Genomic DNA, 13,201 nt, shown 5'->3' on the forward strand with positions numbered 1-13,201 from the left:
TTTTTATTTAAAAAAATAAATAACAAAAATAAATTATATCTAAACAAAAAGGATAAATGCAACTTTTATTAGAAATAAAAAATAAAACATTCTCGTGCGGACGCACGTGGTTAAAATCTAATTATTATTTAAGAAAGACACTTAAAAATGAATCTTTGTGTTAAGTGTTATTAACAATTTTTAATCTTAAAGAGTTTTTAATGATTTTTTGAAATTAGACTCAATTTACTAGATTAATTACATTATATGCCATTAACATTAATTTGGTTAAATCTTATTTTATATCAAATATATATTTAATACTTAAACATTTAATTTGTAAAGATATTCTCTCTCTTTTTATTTTTTATCAACATATTAATAAAAATTTAATACATAATATTATTTATGTTACTAAACATTATTTTCTTATCTCATCTTTCTTTAATCTTAATTTTGTTAAAAAATAATCTTATTATCTATTTAATAATAATAAAATCTAAATTTTTTATTTATATTATAATTCATATTTTTTATATCAAATAAAAATATTTTAGTCTGATGTTAGACTGGTTAGATAGAATATATTAATCTAATTTTGTATATTTAATATGTAATTTATTTATATAAAAAATACTACTAAAATTAATTATAAAATTAATAATTATCTAGCATTTCTGAAATTGTATTATAAAATAAATATAACTTTGATCATTATTTATAATTGTATAATTATTATATATTTATAATTATAAATATCAGCTAATATTTTTATAGCTATATTTATACATATTATATTTGTATATTCGAGAATTATAATTAATATTTACTCGACACATAGTACGGATAATCAACTAGTAGAAAATTAATTGATCAACAAGTTTAATTACGTGCATACAGCTACAAGTTTACTGTGCAGTTAACTAAACTAATTAAAGTACACTGCTTCAGCTACATGATTCGAATTCGAATCCAATGACCAATGGTATATATGATTATGGACATATGATTATTTCTTTACAGGATCACCACAAAAGATTAACAGTTTTTTATAGTTGATTGGCCCCAGGTCTGACGATATTAAATTCTAAAAGTCAGGAACTTAATTTTAGTTATAAATTTGATTATGCGAACTTGATTATTTTCTATCCATTATTCCAGCAAACCTTCAAATAAGTTATGGGTACATCCTAAAATTTAGATAAACTCAAAAGTCAATGATGAAATGTAAACGCGTTATCAAAACAGATAAGGATTTCAAATTTAATTTACCAACTGGTACACTAGGCACAAATAAAACAATATCATGCACAAATATCACTAGTTTTTTACCTCCCTAAGCATCTACTTAACCATTCTCCCCTTCTATATATATATACGTATTCACACACATACCATAATCATGAGCAAGTCTCACACTCTCATTAGACTTCATTCACAAATCTTTGACATGATGAGTTACTACAAAGATACATTATGTATTATTTCTCTTTTGTCTTGTCTCTTTATCACCTCTTCGTTTGCAGGACCAGTCCCAAACGTGGAGAATAGTTCTCAGAAACTTATCCCAACTCAAATATCATCACGTGATACTAAAGCCTCATCATCGAGCACGGTGAAAGGTCTGAGAGAACGTCCTCCATCGTCTTATTCAATCAAATTGGAGTCTTTCAACACACTCATGAAGTCTACCTACACCGAGAGATATGAATCTCGTCCCTTTAGGGTCGGCAGATACAATTGGTACGTACCATCTTTGTTTATTCTTTTATCTAAAATATTATGGGCCTTTGTCCTTATCTAGACCCGGAACAATAATATTCGTGAGTCCATACAACGTAAATAGTCTCTACCAAATTAACATAGCACCTTGATGTCCCATTTTGCTGAATCTTTTCTATATAAATAATTTTTTTTTTTAAAAAAAAACACTCACATTAATTGAAAAACAGGACACTTATTGTGTATCCGAAGGGAAACAAGAACGATAACGGTACAAGGTACATTTCGCTATACGTCGCCATAGACAACTCAACTCTCGTCTCTCCAGGTCAAGTGGTTCCCGCAGATTTGAGGTTTTACGTATTCAACAAGAAACAGAAGAAGTACTTTACAATCCAAGGTTTACTAATTCTATCAGACTAATGCATGTGTCAATAAAAGGAAACTGACATTTTCTCTCTATATATAGTTACAGTAACATCTATCTACGTGGTGTTACCGTACGTGCAGATTCGGATGTATGGCAATTCAATGTAGACAATACCATGTTGGGGTTCCCTAGGGTTCTTCCTCTTGCTACGTTTAATAACCTGAAAAATGGATACCTTTACGATACCGACCGATGTGAGTTTGGCGTTGATGTCATCATTCCACCTCTCTTTGAGAAGTCCGAACTTTTCACCGTCAACAAGAGTTTTCCAAACTCGAGGTTCACATGGTTTATTCAGGGATTCTCGACACTGCCTAGCGATTACCTATCAGAGGAGTTCACCATCGGAGGAAAAAGCTGGTGAGTTTCACAAATGTTAACTGCAGTAATTAAGACCAAATGTTTATTAATTAACAAGTTTTTTTTTTTTACGTGGTGATAATTAGGAATTTACGAGTCTTTCGAAATGGTTTTGGCGCTCACGAAGGCAAAAATTTGTCGCTTTACCTAAACCTTGGCCCACAAGAGCTACTAAAAGCAAAGCCTTACGACAAGATTTACGTTCGAGCCAAGCTTCGTGTCCCTAACCAAGGCCAATCCAATTATGTCCTCGAACGGCCAAGTAAGTGATCATTTTTTTTTGTATCCATTTTCATCTCAATTGTCAGTGAATGATGAAATATTATTATATTATGTTGTATTATGTCTTTGTTACTTTCAGTGCGTGAGATTTCTAACATTTTTAACCACCTTGATAACTAGTATGTGTATTCTTTTTCTGGCAGTTGATAACTGGTTTAGTCCACAAAATATCGGGTGGGGATACGCTGACTTCATGGCTCTTTCTGATCTCAGAGATCCAGCAAAGGGTTTCGTTAGGCATGATATGTTGGTTGTTCAAGTCGAAATGGAGGCCATTTCTTCAACCAAGTACCTCCCTAGCTAGTTACAATTCTTGAATACCATAATATTGTAACAGTTATATAATAAGCGATATATATATATATATATAGAGCTGTTTTCGTTCATGAAATGCAATCTTTGTTTTTGTGTTTAATTTTTATTAGATTCAGATTTTTCTGGTCATAGTCTTTTGATAGCATTATTTTCCCTCTTTCTCCCGACATGAATTCAAGTAAAAGAAACCAAAATCCATATTTGGGAGGAAAATTGAAAGAAAGATTCACCGTTTCAACCAACCGACTACTATTTGCGTTGGACACAAACACACCACGCTAAAAGTATGGGTGGAAGCTCGAGTCAACTGAACCAACAAAAGCGAGTTTGTTCTTAGCGGGAATCGAACTGAAAGGAAACGATTGAAAACTATCAAAGGATATCACAATCTTTGTAAATAAAAATAAAAAATCTAATGAACAAGAAGTGCTGTCGATCGGTTGGTGGGGAGTGAAAACTAGTCAAATTTGAGTTGTCAAGAGATTATTAAATTTGACGCTTAATTGATTACGGGTGAAATCATTTATACATATTAGATTGTTATTAATAGGTACTATGTCCGACAGAATATTTATGTAAATATACTTTTTTGACTAAATATGTAAATATACTTGTCACTGGTAATTAAAAAAAAAATATAGACAATCGCGGCAAAACAAAACGTTGTTAAGTAGATATAGGCACCGATGGGGCTGACTTTTCGTTGGTTGCAAGTGTGTGATTGTAGATGTAAAATAAGTCTTTTTTTTTGGTAAAATAAAATAAGTAAGTGTGTGATTGTAGTGTTTCGTCTAAGAACCACTTGAACTAACAACCTCTAAATTTTGCTTAAAATCTTTACTAGTTAAGCTATTGATTTTTGGTTAGTTACATTCCTACATTACTATTTGAATATAGGCTTTTTTTTTATCAGCAACACCACGTATATATATACACTGCTATAAATCACAGCTTTCATAATCTATTTAACCGTCAGATAATTTAGATTCACGAGTTTCTTTCTTTGACGATGAATAAATCCGAGAGAACAAAGCTTCCATTAATTATTGGATATTAGCTGTTAAAGGAAGAAAAAAAATTCATTTCACATAATAGAGACATTACGTTGGTTGAAATGTAAAGATCAAGTGTATCATTGAAAATATTATAACTAAAGTATAGAACATGATATGAAAAAACAAGACTTTAAAAATTTCAAACATTATTACGTCGTCTTTCTCTAATGGTTTTAGGATTATCATCACAATTGAAGGTTTTATTATAAAAAAAAATTTCCTTTTTATGTAAAATGGATAAATCGTTTTACATACTGGTTGGTGCTCATAACGTCATCAGAACATATGAGATTCAAATTTTTAAAAGATGTAAACAAAAAATGTTTCAAAGATGTAATTGTTGAAAGTGATCGTAATTATAGTTTTGGTGGATTTACTGCAAGAAAAACAGATGCACTTTAGAATATATAACTAGATCAGAATAGTATGGATTAAACATTGAAGATATCAAAATCAATGGACTCCAAATAAACCAAAGATACAAGTAGCTATTCCCTCCAAATTGCCTTTTCCATTATACTGTATATTTCTTTTGTCTTTCACAATTATAACCTTCTTTTATAACTTCTATTTTATAGTAAAACTCCGTATGAGGCAATGAAGAAGAATCATTTCACATGCTATATTATTTAGTTTGGTTGGAAAAAAGAAGACCAAGTGTAGCATAAAAATAAAAATAAAACAAAATGCAAAACATGACAAAAAAAAGACTTAATAAAAAAATCAAACACCATTAATTAACTCTTAAATACTCTAATATTTTTAAGACCACTAAATATTTTTCTAATGCTTTTAGTTCCACCATTCCCAGCCGCTACCCTCCTTCATCCCCATACATGCAATCTCTATAAATTAAAAGTATGATCCCTCAGCAGCGATAACACATAGTTTTGTTGCATTTTTTATCATTAATTTTTTTTTTTAAAAGTGTACTTCGGAAGACCAAAACTCATATTCAGATCTTGGAGTCATGGATTCATCAAGTACGTTTTTCTTCAAAATTCATACCTATTAAGTATTTTGGAAGATGTTGTTTAATTAAGTTAATTGTTAAGTCTGTATTATATGCATGTTTAAAAAATATGTTTTTATCTTAGATCTAAAGTAAATTTCTTGGAATTAAGTAATGATGAGCAAGACTTCTTACTACTTCTTTTGCAGGACCAATTCCAAACCCGGAGAGTGATTCTAAGAAACTTATCCGCACTCAGGTTTCATCACGTGAAAGGAAAGTCTCATCACCGAGCATATTGACGGGTTTCGTAGATCGTCCTCCCTCGTGTTATTCTATCAAGATCGAGTCTTTCCACACACTCGTGGAGTCTCCCTTCGTCGATAGATATGAATCTGATTGTTTTGAGGCCTGTGATCAAATTTTGTACGTACCATATATATATATATTTTCTTTTCTTATTAATTTTCAAAAAAATAAGGGCATTTAATAATTGTTCGATAGTCAAATTAATCTATACTCAGGGTTATAACACTTGTGACCTGTGCACAATATTTAAATCATTCTTACCAGATGTAGCACTTTGGTATACCATATTTTTCTCAAGCGACTCTATTATATATAGAAGAAGTTTGTTTGTTGATCCATAAATTTTTTGATCGACAATTAATGTCATAAAAAACAAATTGAAACAGGACACTTATTGTGTACCCCGAGGAGAACAAGGACGATAATGGTACAGGGTACATTTCGTTATACGTTTCCCTAGACACCTCGAATGATTACTTCGATCAAAGTTGTGGAAATATTTTCGCATTTCCTAGGTTTTTTTATCTACGTGGTGTTTACGTGCATATTGCGATACACATAGATTCAATGCAGACAACACGATCTGGGGATTACCAAGGGTTCTTCCTCTAGCTACATTTAACAACGAAGAAAATGGATACCTCTACGACGACCAATGCGAGTTTGGCGTTGATATCTTCGCTAAATTTCCCTATGCACCGCAGGAAACTTTCTCCATCACTAATAGTTTTCCAAGACCAACATACACCTGGTATATTCCTGGATTCTCGACACTTCCAAACAATAACCAATCAGAGGAGTTCCGATTCGAAGGAACATATAGTTGGTGAGACTCACAAATGTTAACTGCAGTAATTAATAAAACCTTGCTGTTGTAGTGTGTTAATTAAGTTGTAACTAACAAGGTTTTACATGCTGATTAGGACATTACAAATCTTTCTAAATGGTGATGGCGCTAAAAAAGGAAAAAATTTGTCGGTTTACTTAAACCGTGTCCTAACGGAGGAGGCAAAATATGATATTTATGACAAGGTTTACGCTCGAGCCAAGCTTCGTGTTCTTAACAACCGCCAATCCCATAATTTTGTGGAAAAGTCAAGTAAGTGCATTGTGAACATTATTTGTTTGTATATCTAATTTCATATAAAATCAATTCGCAACTACTGAAGTGATCTTCCATTTCAATATCAATTGACAAGGCCTTTTTTTTAATCTGTTACTCTTATAGTGACATTCCTATATAACATATATTTTTCGGTCATCACGATAACTAATATGTGCTATGTGTTTTTTCTTAGCAGTTGATAACTGGTTCAGCTTCCGTTCGGGTGGGGCTACACTGAGTTCATGCCTATTTCTGATCCGAAGATTCATCAAAGGGTTTCGTTGTGGATGATGTGTTGATTGTGCAGGTCGAAATAGAGGCAGTGTCTATACTCTCCTGGGGCACTTTAAAACCTTGAAAAGCATAATATTGTAACATCGTTGTGTTTTTCTTTCATGGGATGCAAAATGTCTTTTGTGTTTTACTTTTTTTTTTTTCTTAAATCATAAGTATTATGATTCAAGTCTTTTCAATGCAAAATTTCCCTCATTCTTATGGTTCCTGTTTTTAAATGTACTAGGTGTTTAGCCCGCGACTTGCGCGGGCTAAAAGGTTTTAAAAACAAAAAAAATAAAAAAATTATGCTATAAATTGAAAATAATTAAAACAACTTTAAGACATAAAAATCAAATAAAGTTAACTAAAAAGTAAACACAATCTAAAATTAATTACTTAAAAAATATTTTATAACTGAATAATCTACAAACTAATTTAATTAAGATAAATTCTAGTTTTTTGTTTCTTATTTTTTTTTCATTATTTTTTCTTTCTTCTTCATCGTTTTATCCTTATTCTTCTTTTGTCCATATTTTTTCTTGTTTTTTTTTTCATGTCTTATTCTTCATTTTTTTTCTTCTTCCCATATTTCTTATTCAAATTTATCATTCACATCTTTTTTTCTTATTTAACACATTCGTCTTCTTCTTTTTTGTTTATACGGTTTATTCTTCTTCTCTTTATGATTTTTTTTCATATTACGTACTTTTCATACTTTTTATGACTCTATATCTTTTGAGGCTAAAAAAAAAAAGATAAATACACATTTCAAACTTAAAACTCTCCTTAAATATGTGTTATATTTATTGTTAGATAAAAAAACTGCATTAACTTTTGTAGCTTGCTCATTTCAAACAATTAAAACTGTTTCTGGGTAATCAACTTTAAAAAAGAGCTTAAACATATATACCAAAAAAGAAATTGTCAAAATTTCTTAATTATGCTAATAATAAAAATATCAAAAATTAAAAATATATCAAAATAAGACTTTAAGTAAAATAGAGTTTTCACAAAAGGGTTGTGATATTTTCACGGTCCCAAGATTTGCAGATTTTTGTATATAATTTATCATTGATTTCTTTCACATTGTTGTGCTAGAATATTTATTTGTTATCCTATTAAATAATTTTGAAAAATAAAGAAAATACAAAATTAGATGGAATTGAATCATTCCAACATACAAACTTAAGAAAATTTAGAGTTTTAGCTACTTAAACATAAATTTTACATCTTTTGTGAAACTTAAGCAAGAAAAGCTTTACTCTGATCCAAAAACAACATTTAATAATTATCAGTTCAAACTCATCTGGAAACACATAAGATGAAAACATTCCACACGAAAAAGATTTCAGTCGGAGAAACGTGCAGAAGATCAAAGTACAAATAGTTACCTTTTTTTCTTCTGTCTTTACCCATAACTAACATAAAAAAACCATAAACCAATATAAAAAAATATCCCAACACTGGACATAAGAGACAAAACACACACAAAACCCATTCAAATAAAGTAATGTTCGAATAAAAAATAGTAATTTTGTTCATGTATCATCATTATTATCAATAGAACTAACTTTGACTTTGAGAGTAAGAATATGCCAAGTGGACTAACATTTTTGCTGGAACTAAACTCCTTGTTAGTTTGTTTTATTTTGTTCTCGGCAGCGACATGTGGGGTCTTGGATAAAACACAACCACCATGTTCTGCACCTCGTTCACCGAAGCTTCTTTTGAACTGTTATAAATTTAGGATTCATCAGATCAAGTAATAATCCATAATCAGATGATTAAACCTGTGTTTTTGTACGTGTTCTTCTAAAGTTTCATGTACCTTCCAAAAGTTCAATCAACTTAGCAACCTTCACAAGAACCAGGTGAACTCACGTTCATTGCCATGAGGGATTTCGACACCGTATGTCCTATAGACCATTCTGAATCGTCACCAAGAGCCCACACCACAAAACAGAATACATAATCTTTTTCTAATAATTTTTTAAAACATATTAAATGCTCTTATCTGACTTCGAGAACTGGTTCGGTTCATGACCATAATCTAGATCTTCATCACCAGCAAATGAAATCTGTTGCATCGCAAGATGAAACAATAAAACGCGGACACCTAAGAAAGAAAAAACAAAAACAATAAAAAATTAAGACAGATAAGAATCAATAAACAAAAAAAAAGGCTCGACTCAGCCCCAACTAATAAAAGAGAAAGAAAAAAAAGCACCAAAACTGGCTAATATATAAAACATAAATATGATAGTTAATAAAAAAATCACAAATCTAAACCTAAAGCACAAAAAAGAAAATAAAATGTTACCCTTCGGTATAGCAGTAAAACTAAACAATCAACGATCAAGAAAGTCCGGCTAAAATACCACCTCATAAACAGAAAAAAACGTCAAACGCTATTATTAATAAGAAGAATTTATAAAATATAAATAGAATTTATAAAATATAAATAGAATCCAACTTCTAATATACACCAGAACAAAATATATTCCTGAAAGCTATAAAAGGGAAGACACAAGGTATCACCTAACATATATAAAAAAATGTAGATCTACATGAGCTAACAGAAACGAATATAAAATAAAAATAACAACCGAATAGAAAATTAAACAGCACAAAACCTATTTTTTTAAGAAGTCACAAGATCACTAATGTGAAACGCACGAAATATATAGCTTACATGATCGCCAAACATTACAACTGTATAAGTGAAAAAAAAATTGGTTGAAAAATCTTTAAAATTTATGCAAATCGGATAATTCATATATATATTTTTATTAAAAAAACAATATCTAAGTATTTATCAAGACTTACTTAAAGATTTATGGAGGAACATAATTATATATGATGATTTTCGATTTTTAAAAGAGAAAGAAAAGAGAAAAAAAAGTGCACCAAAACTGGCTAATATATAAAACATAAATATGATAGTTAATACAAAAATCACAAATCTAAACCTAAAGCACAAAAAAGAAAATAAAATGTTACCTTTCGGTATAGCAGTAAAACTAAACAATCAACGATCAAGAAAGTCCGGCTAAAACACCACCTCCTAAACAGAAAAAAACGTCAAACGCTATTATCAATAAGAAGAATTTATAAAATATAAATAGAATTTATAAAATATAAATAGAATCCAACTTCTAATACACATCAGAACAAAATATATTCCTGAAAGCTATAAAAGGGAAGACACAAGGTATCACCTAACATATATAAAAAAATGTAGATCTACATGAGCTAACAGAAACGAATATAAAACAAAAATAACAACCGAATAGAAAATTAAACAGCACAAAACCTATTTTTTTAAGAAGTCACAAGATCACTAATGTGAAACGCACGAAATATATAGCTTACATGATCGCCAAACATTACAACTGTATAAGTGAAAAAAAAAATTGGTTGAAAAATCTTTAAAATTTATGCAAATCGGATAATTCATATATATATTTTTATTAAAAAACAATATCTAAGTATTTATCAAGACTTACTTAAAGATTTATGGAGTAACATAATTATATATGATGATTTTCGATTTTGAATATTTTTTATAAAAAATAATTTTGTTTTTTTATTTTTGTTTTAAAAAATCGTGATTTTAGTTGTAAAAATTGTGATTTTTTATTTGATAAAATCGTAGATTTTGATCAGATTGAGATAAAATCATGTGTTTGATTTGATTTAATATTATTACAGCCTATATTATAATCGTGATTTTAGTTGTAAACAAATTTTTGTATTTTTTTGCTATTTTTTTAAATTAAAAACAATTTTAAGGAGGGGTAAAAGGTAATTAGTCACTCTGAAATTCAATGAGAGAGCTTTAAACCAAATTTTTACTTTACTTATAATATATATGATTCGTTCAAGTAAAAGAAATCAAAAGCCATTTTATTTATCATAAATAATGAATATAATTATAACTAGTATTTTAAAAAGAGAGATAAATTATTAATTGAAAAAATTATGGTAAAAGTATTTCTATTTAGTTAGAAAAGTAATAATTAAATCTATTATATAGAGATTAGGAAATATAACTTATTGATAAGTCTTAGAATATACGATGTTATCTTCTTTCCTAAACTATCGGACATATCTTGTATAAATACTTGCTCTTGTATATCAATAATACAGACACTTTTCCCCTTATTACATGGTATCAGAGCTCACAAAAGATCTTTGACCTAAAATCTCCTTCTTCCTCACGAAAATAAAATGATAGTTAATAAAATGTTAACATTTTATAAAAAATGTTACCTTTTTGGTCATCCTACTTCTACCTCTACACCTGTTATCACGGAGAGCTCCTCGTCTTCGTCGGACTCTCCCTACTCTCTACATCCCTCGGACAATCCCGGCGCGTTAATCACACCGGTTCTGCTTCGTGGTGATAATTATTCAGAGTGGGCCACCGAGCTTTGGAACTCTCTCCAAGCTAAACAGAAGATTGGGTTTCTCGATGGCTCCATCCAAAAACCTACTTCGAACCCCGATCTTGCTCGCTGGACCGCAACTAACTCTATGATCGTTGGATGGATTCGCACGTCCATCGATCCACTGGTTCGCTCTACGGTGGCTCACGTACCTGATGCTTACAAACTTTGGGAATCTCTTCGACGCCGCTTCTCGTCAAATAATGGTGTTCGCAAGCATATGCTTCAAGATGAGATTAACAACTGCAAACAGAACGGGCAATCTGTTCAAGACTACTACGGGCGCCTCTCAAAACTTTGGGAGGAACTCCAGACTTTTCAGTCTTCTATGCCGTGCACTTGCGCTGCTTCTACTGAACTTGAGAAGGAACGTGACGATGCTAAGGTCCACAAATTTTTATTTGGTTTGGACGAGGCTCGATTTCTCACAATCCGTTCTCAAATTATCGATGAAGATCCATTACCTGATCTCAACAGCGTCTATTCCCGGGTGATTCGTGCTGAGCAACACAATGCCAAAACACGGTCCTCTGAGATACGACAAGATGCTGTTGGATTCTCTGTTCAAACAGATTCTTCTGCACTTGTTCCTTCCGCTACCGCGGCTGCAGCTGTCTCCCGGAGCCACGACCCAAACCGTTTTTGCACCCATTGCAAACGTAAGGGTCATGAAGCTTCTGAATGTTTCCTTCTTCACGGATATCCGGACTGGTTTCTCGAGCAACAACGGCAACACTCTACTCCAAGACAGTCCTCTCGTGGTGGTTGTGGTGGCCGTTCTTCTGGTTCTCGCGGTCGTGGTCATGGTCGTTTAAACGTGTCCTCAGCTGCCGCAAACACTACCTCTGCAGCTATACCTTCAGATCAAATCGCTGCTCTCATTGCTCTACTTCAAAATCAGCAGACTTCCTTGTCCACGGATCGTTTGTCTGGTAAAACAAAACTTACTGACGTTATTATCGATAATGGTGCTTCGCATCATATGACAGGAGATTTGTCATTATTACGGGATACTATTGATATCATTCCCTCTGCTGTTACCTTTCCCGATGGTACCGCTTCACGTGCACTAAGATGGGCACGCTACCATTGAGCAAGGACTATTATCTTCTCAATGTTCTTTATGTTCCGAATTTCAATTGCACTTTGATTTCGGTATCCAAACTACTAAAGCAGACTGGATGCATTGCTATTTTTACTGATACACTATGTGTTTTACAGGACCGTTTTACGAGGACCCTGATTGGAGCAGGTGAAGAGCGAGAGGGGGTTTACTACTTCAAAGGTGTCACAGTTGCAAGAGTTCATCGGACTGGCAAGGAAACCGTTTCTCCTACCCTTCTATGGCATCGAAGACTTGGACATTCCTCTTATAAAGCTTTGTCATCTTTACCCGTTTTTGATAGCTTAAAAGTTGATTTTGGTCACACGCATCCGTGTGATATTTGTTTTCGTGCTAAACAAACTAGAGAAGTTTTTGGTCACAGTTTTAATAAAGCTTTGCAACCTTTTGCCTTGATTCATTGTGATGTGTGGGGTCCTTATCGTACTCTATCTTCTTGTGGTGCTGCATACTTTCTCACAATTGTTGATGACTATTCTAGAGCTGTTTGGATCTATCTAATGTTGGAAAAATCAGAGGTTAAAAGTTTGATGCACACCTTCTGCGCCATGAGTGAGAAACAGTTTGGTAAACCGGTTAAGATTGTTCACTCAGATAATGGCTCCGAGTTCACCTCTCTCTCATCTTTCTTTCGTGAGAAAGGAATTGAACATCAGACGTCTTGCGTTGACACACCCCAACAAAATGGTCGTGTCGAACGCAAACATCGTCACATTCTCAATATCGCTCGGGCATTACTCTTTCAAGCCAAGCTTCCGATCACATTTTGGGGCAAAAGCGTTCTTACTGCTGCGCATCTTATCAACAGAACGCCAACTTTAGTACTCCAAGGTAGAACACCATAC

General features: G+C 31.9%; 1 protein-coding gene across 1 annotated transcript; it reads left to right on the forward strand.

The window, feature by feature from the left end:
• Positions 1 to 1,383: 1,383 nt before the first annotated feature.
• On the forward strand, positions 1,384 to 3,077 carry LOC18023996. Its single transcript, XM_006406330.2, has 5 exons — positions 1,384 to 1,722; positions 1,932 to 2,101; positions 2,212 to 2,491; positions 2,578 to 2,753; positions 2,917 to 3,077. Exons 1-5 carry the CDS (start codon positions 1,430 to 1,432, stop codon positions 3,075 to 3,077), a joined length of 1,080 nt encoding a protein of 359 aa, XP_006406393.2. The 5' UTR covers positions 1,384 to 1,429.
• Positions 3,078 to 13,201: the final 10,124 nt, after the last annotated feature.

The sequence above is a fragment of the Eutrema salsugineum genome, unplaced genomic scaffold, assembly GCF_000478725.1.
Source record: "Eutrema salsugineum unplaced genomic scaffold, Eutsalg1_0 scaffold_13, whole genome shotgun sequence".
NCBI lineage: Eukaryota > Viridiplantae > Streptophyta > Magnoliopsida > Brassicales > Brassicaceae > Eutrema > Eutrema salsugineum.